Raw genomic sequence first — 11,414 nt, forward strand, 5'->3', positions numbered from 1 at the left:
ATATATAATTTTAATTAGGATAGTGACAATTTTTTTAATTGACTTTCATTTCATGTAAAATTTTGTTTAAAAAAATGTGAGCTTTTATCTTTTTGTTTAGCATCGTAACTATTTAAAATCGGCTTTTAGGTTGACCAAAAACATTTCAGTTCTTAGTTTTGCTACTTTAGTTTTGTTGCACAGCCTTTAAAATAATCAAACAAGAAAAACATAACTGGACATTAATTACTCTTTTAAACGGCAAAAAAGTTTTGGAGAGCTCTTTTATTTGCACAGATGTTAATGCTTATTAAATGTAAATGTATACATTTAATAAGCTTATTAGCTTAAACTTATTTAGCTTAAACTTATCTTAGCTTAAACTTAACTTAGCTTAAACTTATAAACTTATTAAATGTAAATGCTTATTGTCATGATTTTTGGGCAGAAATGTTGTGAATGTTTTAAATAAAGTTTTGAACATTTGTCAAAAACTGGTTTTGAGAAGATATGAGCAGATGTTGAAAGAGGTGCAGTGTGTGTGTGTGCCTGTGTGTGTGTGCCTGTGTGTGTGTGCGTGTGTGTGTGTGTGTGTGTGTGTGTGTGTGTTGGCCTGTTTGTCATACAGTCGAGCCGCGGATCAGCGGCAGAGTTTTCCAGATGTTTTGAGTTTGTTTCGAATTAAGAATTCATGAATTGGAAATATTTTTTAAATGTTGTTTTTATTTGATCTTACAAAAAAAGACTAAAAACAAATAAAAACATCTTATGAACACTAAGTACATCTTATTAAATTATGCTTTCATGTATCTGAATTACAATAAACTGAAACTCGTGGTTTTTCTAGCTGTTGTGCCGGTCAGGCACAGTTGTGTAACTGAGTATCTTAACCCCATGTAGATCTGAAGATGAGTATAAACTCATAATCTGAGTAATCTTTTGTTGTTATACTGCCACTTTAACAAGATGGATGCATTATGGGATTTTTATCAGCTTTGTTGAGACAGAGCAATAATATTATTGGTGTTGACCTTCAGTCACTTCAGCTCAGGAGCTTCTCAGTTGGATTATAGTAAAAGTTGAAGTCCAAAACAAAAGCAACTCTTGCCTCAGTACACAACATAAATATACAAAATAGTACATTTAAAGCATTCTTTTGTTTGTAATAGTGCTGAAAATTTATTGGCAGTTGTCTATTTTTTGTCTATTTATTCAGTCACAGCCTTATCTACAGTGCATTAAAAATGAAATTTAGAAAGTACCTAAAATAAGTTTTAGTTTCATTCATTCATTTGTTTTATTTTAAATAAGGTGAAAAAAATCTTAAGTGGTTTTACCTTTTTTCCCACTTAGTCTAAATAAATTTTTGACTTAACGTTGACAGTTTTATCAAAAAGCACTTTTTTAAAATTAACAGCAATAATAAAGCAAGAATCTGAATAACGAAAATTAGTGAATGGGGCTTTTTTTTTTAGAAATTGTTGAATTCTTCATTCACATTTTGCTTTCCATGAAATTTCCAAATACAGCTATTGTACCGTCCAATCAGACAAAGTGAGTTTTAAAACTGTACTTTATCTTTTTTTGTAAATGCACGTGTATTTTCAGTCCCCAGACGAGTGTCCTGTGTGGGTTTCCACAGTTTTAGTCAGCCTGTCTGCTGCCCCAGAATAACCCTGGCAGGTTAAACATAACACCGCAGATCTCTCTGTTACCAGGGCAGCCTCTATTCTTTAGTTCAACTTACACAACGTTCGCAGTTATTATCAGCACTTCTCCTATTAATAGGCAGAACTGCTAAAAATTGTGCCGTGTGTTTGTGTTGGGCGTGTGGAGACCTCAAACCAGAGCCGGAGATAAACACGAGTTTGGCCTCGGCAGATGTCGGGCGGCAGCCATGTTAACTCTGCCGGTGTTAGAGCTGCAGCTTTTGGGTTCTGTCTCATGGTTCAGACTATTTATGTTTTTTTTTTTGTGGGGGGAGAGCTCAGAGAGAGAAGATGGAGCTAGAGGCTCACAGGGATTAGGCTGAATGTGAGGTGGCTTGGCTCCGAGCAGTTCTCCGAGGGCTGTGGTTGTGCTGGCACAGCAGAGGTACTGTGGTGCGGGGACAGCTGAACCACTTGCAGAGAGCTGATGGTACCCAAATGATTGGCTGTGTTTTAATATCTGTCAGTGTGCATTTAGCACAAAAACACACTTTTTTTAAAAGAAGTTTCCTGAACTCCTACTGTCTGTGTAGTTGCCCGCCTTGTTCTCCAGCTTCTTCAGTCCCAGCCCCTTTGCTCTTCTCAGTGTTACCTTCAGCCTTCCTGTCACATTTCACCCCTGCCTGCCACATAGTTATCTTAGAGGGAGCTAAATACCTGTTCTCAGGTCTGCAGCTACAAGCAGTGTCATCCGGCCTTTCTGCTTTGTAAGAACGGAGCAGACAGTCAGTCAAAACAGACAAACAAGCAGAATCAAAGTGGCTGAGAAGTCACTTAATCTGTCTGTTTGAAGCTTGTTAGTTTCAACCAAAGAAGATGTTGATTTCCCAACAACTAACTACTACACATTTACTAATGGCAACATTTAAAATATTTGTTTTCGGGGTCTTTTGGATTTAATTGCTTTACAGTTAGGATGATTTTGGGAGTTTACACATTTCTGTTTTAAATTTAACATCTTAGTTCATGTAATCTTAAAGCTAATCTTCAAAAATCCAAGTCTGATTAGTTGATGAACTGAGTAAAAATTGGACCCAGGCATTCTGTTTTTAAAGGCAATTTTGCTTAAAAAAAATTAATTAGAAGTTTAAAAACAGGTTATCAGGTGGTGCAGGAACAGGGTTTTTTGTATGTAAGTAAAACTATGGTTTTGATCTATAACTCCACACAACACACCAATATGGGTTTCTTAATCTTTTCATTTTATCGCTAAAGTATAAGAATCTCTTTCAGTATGATTATATCCATTTGATTTCTCCTTAAACATCCTGACTTCTTATTGTTTGTCAGTTCTATTTGTGAGTGAGCTGTTGTTTTAACACTCTGTCTGCAGAAGTTTGTAAAATAAGATTTGTCCGTCAGGATCAAATTTCTGATTTAGCTGTTGTTGTTTTTTTAATCAAGTTTTGCAGAAGTCATTGTCAGTGTATGAAATGGAATCACTGAAGTTCTGCGGGTTTAGATTCTTCATAAAACACTGAAATGTTTGTGCTACCTTTAAAACATTTTGTGTGTCTGTGACGTCAGACTAGCAGGTTGTTTTGTGGAGTTTGCCACGAAAATGCAGCTTAAACGTTTCCTCCTGACCAGTGCTGGATCTGTGGTTGTTTCTCTGTTTGAATCCTGACTGTGCAACAAACACTCACCATCCTGAAAACGCCAGGGCCACACGCACACCTTGAAAAGCAGCACCTCTCTGTCTGATCAGCAGAACAATAACCATGCCTTTGGGTGGGCAGTCTGTAAATCTGAACACTGTAGGTCTGCACACCCACCCATGCACCTACATCCAGCCACATGCTCACACACAGATGCACACTCCTCCGACTGTACTCCTGTACTACAGCAGCTCCATTGACAAGGCTCCTCAGGTCTGACAGAGCAAGCTGCTGGTGACTCAGGCCGCCTCTGACTGAGTGCAAACGTACGCCCCCTTGTGGTGGCCCCGGGACTCCAGTCCAGCATCTTTCTATTGCTGTGCACACAATTTGTAATTGTTGTTAAACATTGAGCAGATGAGAGAAAACTTTTGTGGTATTGTAAAAAAAAAAGTTACACAATTTCATATTTTTCCGTAGCAGCAGTTGATATTAACAAGTGTTTTTCTGTTCTGTCTGCAGCTTCTTAGACAGGATCGATGTCGTCAGGCAGAACGACTACACACCCACTGATCAGGTAAGATTTTAAACAGATGTGGCAGCAGTTTAACAAAAACACCAAAACAGGCAATTTCCCACTACAATTACAGCTCTAAATAAAATATAATGACAGAAGAAACAGTCTCAGTTTTGATTTGATATTGTACACTCTGGTTCACTGTCATGACTCACATGTCCGTCAGTACTGTTTACTTGGAATACCCAGCTGCAAATATGTGTTGTGAAATCATGAAAAGAGCTTTTATTTAACTTATTTTTATTGTGTGGCTGAATACCATAAAAAGCACCTGATAACAACAAAGCACTTACTCAGGGTAGAAGTGAGCACAGGTGCACACAGGTATATTCATTACTACAACCTTTGAGGTGTTCATCACGTTTAGTTGTGCACATCGTCAAATTTATTTTCATGGGTTCAGAAAGCTTGTCCCATTTCATCCATCCTGCAGAGTTTTGCACATTTTCCCTTTGTTTTGTCAGATTTGTAAAGGCCTTAAAATGCATGCAGAGCACAAAATGTCAGTAGACTGAAGAACTTCAGCATAATCCTAAATTAGATATTTGCAGACGGTTCGTCCGTCTATAACGGTGGACATGGATGCCATAAAGGGGCCTTTATGAAACCACTCACTGCTGTAAACCCACACAGTGAAAAATTAAAAATGAGTGTTATATTTAAAGGAATATTGAAATAAAACCTGGGATCTCCGGTTTAAAGGAAAAAGAACGTTTGCGTTTTGTTTTTTAACTTTTGTTTTTATGTTTGCTGCACATTCATTTCCACTTCTCTGTTTCAGGACCTGTTGAGATGCAGAGTGCTGACATCTGGGATCTTTGAGACCAGTTTTCAGATTGACAAAGTTAATTTCCAGTGAGTTACAAACTTATTTTATCAAAGTGTTTTGTCATTTAAGTAGCGGTCATAACAGAAAAATCCAAACTTGACAATAAGCAGAACATTATGCACAGATTGTTTCAAACAGTGAAAGATCAATCCCTTTTATTTGCTTGTTTTTATTGTGTTATTCTGCTTTCCTTTTGTAAATCAAACTTTTTACTTCCTGTTTCTCACAGTATGTTCGATGTTGGAGGTCAGAGGGATGAACGCCGAAAATGGATCCAGTGTTTTAACGGTTGGATGTTGTTCACTGTTATAATGAAAGGAAAATACATATTTTATGATCTATAGTTTATTAATTATTTGTGGACTTTGTAGTAAATTAGTAATTATAATAATACAGTTTAATGTTGTGTGCATCAACCAGAATCTGGCGTTATTCAGTGCAGGTCTATAGGTCTATTTGAAAACGGTGCGAAGAACAGGAAAAGGTTTTTGAACATTTTGTAATTTATTTTCCTGGTGTTTGTTCCAGATGTGACGGCTATCATCTTTGTGGTGGCGAGCAGCAGCTACAACATGGTGATCAGAGAAGACAATCAGACTAACAGACTACAGGAAGCGCTCAATCTTTTCAAGAACATTTGGAACAACAGGTCAGCAAAACTTGGGCTTATTTTCTCTTACATCACTAGACGTGTTTGTTTGCTTATATGACGTTGGGAAATTATCTTTTAATATAAACTTTTTTTTATTTTACAATCGCGTCCTAAGAACTGTTTATCTATATACAACGTGGTCTACAGGGTCTTTTTAAAGCTGTCTTCACAAAATATGTATTGCCCTATCGAAGGATGAGCATTTGCAACTACATGCAGAGCAATTATCCACTGCAGTTACCTTATGAAGACGGGCTGCTTTACAATCCAACACTGAAAGTTATCACTGGAGTATCTGGATCAGATACCATAGAGCAAATATAATTCAAATTTTGACTGATTGTTAAACATTTTATACATGTTTTATGGTGAATTTTTTTATTTATTTAGTTATTTTAAGAACAACAATTTACAAACAAACCAAGGCAAACAAAGCTAATACAAATTAACAATTAAATTTTACAGGTTGAGTTGTATACAATCCAAAAATATAAAAATACAAAAAATTATGTAACGAGGAACAAATGTAGAGGGTTACATCAAATCAAAGTTATTAATCCAAGTATAAAGTTGTTGAGCAGATTTACTTTGAACCAAATTAAGGGACACACAAAAAAAAACATGTCAGGTAATTTTCCCAATGACATAAGTTTGGATTCACCTTAAAAAAAAAATTCTACATTTATCAACAAAAAACTTTCCTAGTAACTTTAGGTTATTAATTAAAAATTCTATTTTAGAGTTTTGAAAATAAATGCCAAGTTTTATTATTGTTAAAGTCTGAGCTGGCAGTTCAATTCCCTGAGCCTGAAGCCAACCTCACATACTGCTCCAAAAGTCATTGGAAGAAAAGATTATCTAAATCCTCCTCTTCATCATCACAGAATGTGCATCCATCAGTATCAAACTTAAATCTAGTTCTGATAAAAGCATTAGTTGGGTAGATGTTGTTTACATTTTACAATGGACTTTCTTAACTTTTGGAGGAAGAGGAAAAGAGATATATTTTGTGCTAATTTTAGAATTTATATCCATTCTAAAATCCTTAAGAATATATTGCTGTTTGATTTGACAAGGGTACAATTCCTTCGTTAAACTCTCCTCATGAGCTTGTTTGCCATTTTTTAATCTCTAAAATCTCTATCCAACATTTTTCAGTCAGGTCATCTGGACAGTTTATTTTTTTGTGCTGAAACGTTTCGCCTTCGATCCGGAAGGCTTCATCAGTCAAGGAAACACACAACTGGTTTGTTCCACTTTGGAGTAAGCTGTTGGAGGAAGAATCAGTTTTGTGTTGTGTGTTTCCTTGACTGATGAAGCCTTCCGGATCGAAGGCGAAACGTTTCAGCACAAAAAAAAAAAAGAAACTGTCCAGATGACCTGACTGAAAAATGTTGGATTGTATACCTGGATTATTGAGCATGGACTTTGTTGTCTCTAAAGTCTATGTTTTCTATAAACAGTTGACTTCAACCAGGGGACGTTTTGTAATGAATCAAATCTTCTTTAACCATAGATTTAAGATGTGTTGTTTTTTATGGTGAACTGCTTGTCTGCAAACTCAGCCTTTCTCAATCAGGTGGAAGAAGCCAGCTAAAGTCTATAATCTATCTAGATGACCATTTTACATCTAGCTAGATTAGAGACCCACCCCAAGGAGATTACAGCTGTGATTACCTGGCAAGATGAGATTTTATCTTTTGTAACAAATGTTGAGTGTTACTGGTGAAGAGTAGTGACGTGGTAACACGCACATATTGTCTATTTTGAAATTGTGAACATTATAAGTAAATGTGTCGAATGTTGAAGCCATTAAGGGAAATTTGACATCGCCCACATTGGGCGGCAATCTCATGTAGATAAAAGACTAGGTCTATAGCCCAAGCAGCTTTATAACTTGAAAATCTAAGCTAGTGTGAAATATAACAACGACAGCGACTAACTTTATATGAAGTGATCTGAGATGACACTGACATATAGCAGTGATGAACCACACAAGTCATCCTGCGCTGTTCTTATAAACAGTTATTTAGCTCCTCTGATTTTTTTTTCTCCCTGGTTTGTGAAAACAGCTTGTAATCAATCAGAGCTCTTCTCATCTCTGTGTCGCTGACTTCCACTGTTTAACGCACCAAAACTTAGTATCGTGCATTGTTAAATGAACGTGTTGTACCTTGCTGTGTTGCACGAGCAAAGTGGGTTAGGTCCTCCAACACGAAAAAGCAATACATGAAATTCAAGAGGTAGTCCTGTCTCTGCTAACAGCACAAGTAACTGAATTATTTGTCCAGTCAAGGAAAACAAAACAAAAATAAGACATATATTCATGTTGACTATCTGAAGACAGCAGGGTGAAAAACACCTCCATGACCAGAAAGCATCTCCTTTTTCTACATCAACATGATTCTACTAAAGACTGAAGGACCTTCATCCTTGTTACATGTTTTGAAATGTAACTTAAATCTTTAGTTAAGATGTTTAGCAGTGATTCTGTAAATTTCCTCCCACAGGTGGTTACGGACCATTTCAGTAATCCTCTTCCTGAACAAACAGGACCTGCTCGCTGAGAAGGTTTTGGCAGGAAAGTCCAAAATCGAGGAGTATTTCCCAGAGTTTGCACGCTACACCACACCTGATGATGGTAAGCTGCCCAGCTGCAAAGAGGATGTCAACCTGATGCCGAGTTCTGGAAAAGAAGGCAACTGGACGATCTACTTTTGAGTTAGTTTAGTCTCTCGTTTAAAAACCTTTTTCATTAAAAAAGTATTTTAAATGAGATGAAAAGTCCTGTTGCCTTTTATCCAAAACAATGACTTAAGTCACTGCTAATCTTTGCAGTCTGGTCATGTCTGATTTTATGGTTACAGCTTATGGTACATTTTTAAAATGTCAATGCATGCATAGATCAACAAATTACATATTTCTATTCCTATATAGGAAGGTAAAGCTATTGTATGTGTGTGTTGGATATTAGAGCATCCCACACATTCATTCATTCAACCTTTATACAGACTAGTCTCATTGAGACACAAGGACTCATTTACAAGAGGGACCTGCTCCAGACAGAACATATAAAGTACGGACAACAATAACACATGAGAGGCACAAACAACATCTAAATGTTCCCATGTAAAAAAAAAAAGTTTAATGTATTTCTCGCTGACAAAGCCAACTGAACATGTATGCTGTGTTCTGTTCGTTTGTGAAAAGTTGACCAGATATTTATTTATTTGTTTTTTTGGTTTTACAGCAATACCAGAGCCAGGGGAAGATCCCCGGGTTACCAGGGCAAAGTACTTCATACGGGATGAGTTTCTGGTGTGTACAAAGCACAAATTCAAACGGATAAAGCTTGTTTTACCCGTTTGAAATTGGTCACTTTTCTTTTAAATTTATTTATTTTTTCTTTATACTTGTATACTTTTAGTTTTCAGTTCTCCTGAGAAGCGTACCAGGAACTGATAAACATGCTTAACCTAAACCTTTAAATCTAATAAAAGAAAAACTCTGTTTTAAGTTAACTGAGTGCTCACAATGAGACCATTTAAAAACCATAATGCATTTTCTCTTTAATGACATCAGGTTACAGGGCCCTCTTTTTTATTTTTTGATTGCAACTTAATAGTTTCAGGTTTGGTGAACAAAGTTTGTAAAAAAAAAAAATACAATTAATTGTGAATGGAATGACTGGATTTTCACTCATTTACACCAAGTGCAATTGTTCTTAGTCCTTTTCTTTCTTTCTTTTTTTTTTTTAATATTTCTTAAAATATAAAAATGTATTTTAAAAACAGTATTAATTGCAGTGTTTTTGCTTTTACATTTTACATAAAAAACAAGTGACATCTACTTCCTGTTTTCAACAAATGAGCCTGCAACAATAGGCAGAAATGAGTAGTTTATAAATGTTTCAACATTATAGCTATGAAGGCAGTCACAGTTTGAATACCACTGCCCTATTTCACTATTTAAAAATACAGGAAGAATTGTAGACTCTCAGATTTTGTATAGACTCACTGACATCCTTCACTTAATATTTATTAAACTGTGCTTGGTGATTTTTGTGGACCTGCTTGACCTAACTGCAAATGGTGAATATGCCACCAGCTGAATCAGTCACCAATTAATAAATAGTTTCCTAAAAGTCAAGATTAAAATATCTGAAAATGTAAGCAGGAGCCTGAGGTTGTATCTTCATGTTGAATTTGAGAGTTAGTTACAGAAGTGGCAGGAAGTTTTAGCGTGTGCTCCTTGTACAAACACAGAACCGACTGAAACGTGTGGAACACTGATCTGTGTAGTCTGACGAGTTAACGGTGTCGACTCTGACTTGTTTCTGTTCTCCAGAGGATCAGCACGGCCAGCGGGGACGGACGGCATTACTGTTACCCACACTTCACCTGCGCAGTCGACACAGAAAACATCCGCCGCGTCTTCAATGACTGTCGTGACATCATACAGAGGATGCACCTACGGCAGTATGAGCTCTTGTGATGCGCGGCGGCGTCACTTCTACCTGTTCACCTACTTACGCCCTCACCACCACCACCAGTTTGCTAACCACCCCTACCCTTTTACAAAATTCACCTAACAACCAAGCGAGTGAGCAACTGCCCCCTCCCCTCCACCCTAAAACAACTTCTCCTGCTTCATAGAAATAAAATCAGAAGTCGACTTTTGTTCTTTTATCAAAAATGGAAACACGACGTCATCAGAAACTGTCTGAACTGGCACTTTGAGCCAAGAAACAGGGACTGGCACCGTGATCTTAGCTCGCTCTCATACAAACAAAAAAACCTCACAGGTACACGCACACTACAGAAGAAGACCTTCAGATCTTTGGACAGATTTGATTATAAACACATAATCATTTAACAACTTAGTGCTGCTGCTCTGAGCGCTGGCAGAATCTCTGAGAGAGGAGTTCATGCACGGCGTGCTGAAGAGAAGCGGACGACTATGGAGACTGTGGCGAGCTAAACCAGAAGAGGGCCATTAGCTGCTTCTTCTTTTTTTATTTTTGTTTTTTTGACTGAGCGATGATCGGTCTGTGAACGTGAGCGTGACTCTGAAAGGAAGCCACACAGCCCGCATGAACTGCTCCTCATGAAATCAGATGAAAAAATATCATACAGTGCATACCAGTGAATTTCATGCAGTGCAAAAAAATCAAACCTATATATATAGATATTTATATATGTGTGTATATAAATATGTATATATATATATAAATATATATAAATATTATATATTCCTGTAATAACACAATTCAACTTTTAGGTTTTTGTTAGTTTTTACCCTGTGTTGTGTGTTTATGTACACTATGTGTGTGAGATCTGCATTTGTGCATCATTAACACCCCTCCCCACCCACCCACCCACATACACAAACTATACATCCTTGTCCCCCTTTGCCCCTGCTGCTATTTGACAATTCTTCTTTATATGGAAAATAAAGGAGAGTTTTTATTTAATAAGGAAACATCCACACATGAAGAGCATGAGCTTAAAGACTTCCAGCGATGTGATGCAACGCGTTTAACTGGGAGCACACACACTCCCGTCAGCTCCCTTCATCTCTCCTTTCGTCTTGTTCCCTCGGCTTTAAGTACATCTGTCTTTTTATTTTCTGCTGGTCTATTATTCTTGTACAGACTGTAAAATGTATTATTTTGTACAACTTTATTGAATAAAAGAAAATAACTTGTAGAAGATCCCTGTGCCTTCATCACGACTACGTGTAAAAAAAAAACAAGTTATGTTTCACTGCGCTGTACAGCTGGACGGGTCGGTGCCACCTCATCTAAACGAGCCCAGTCACCCCCCTCCACCCTCGTGCCACAGCGTGGGAGTGTGAGGGAGTATCGAGTTGGGGAGGAGCCCCTTTTGTCTATTTAGTTATTTTTTTCTACACTTGTTTGTTCATTACTTCACTGGTTTTGCTTTGACTCTTCTCTGTTGTATATACCGGTAATAGAAATTTTTAAAATGAAAAGGGAAAAAAAATCAGACAAAATATTGATGCATAACACCACTTAATATATATAAAATGTATTTCAAATTTTATATAT

General features: G+C 36.9%; 1 protein-coding gene across 1 annotated transcript in view; it reads left to right on the forward strand.

Moving 5' to 3' along the window:
- LOC119411849 (guanine nucleotide-binding protein G(s) subunit alpha) overlaps positions 1-10,538 on the forward strand; it is a 32,367-nt gene extending 21,829 nt beyond the window's left edge. The window contains exons 7-13 of the mRNA XM_037678799.1: positions 3,809-3,863; positions 4,645-4,718; positions 4,922-4,980; positions 5,221-5,341; positions 7,855-7,985; positions 8,595-8,662; positions 9,692-10,538. Coding sequence (XP_037534727.1) covers positions 3,809-3,863; positions 4,645-4,718; positions 4,922-4,980; positions 5,221-5,341; positions 7,855-7,985; positions 8,595-8,662; positions 9,692-9,838 — 655 coding nt within the window. The 3' untranslated portion in view covers positions 9,839-10,538. The remainder of the gene's footprint in view (positions 1-3,808; positions 3,864-4,644; positions 4,719-4,921; positions 4,981-5,220; positions 5,342-7,854; positions 7,986-8,594; positions 8,663-9,691) is intronic.
- Positions 10,539-11,414: the final 876 nt, after the last annotated feature.

Source organism: Nematolebias whitei, chromosome 7 (assembly GCF_014905685.2).
Source record: "Nematolebias whitei isolate Nwh7 chromosome 7, NemWhi1, whole genome shotgun sequence".
Taxonomy (NCBI): Eukaryota; Metazoa; Chordata; class Actinopteri; order Cyprinodontiformes; family Rivulidae; genus Nematolebias; species Nematolebias whitei.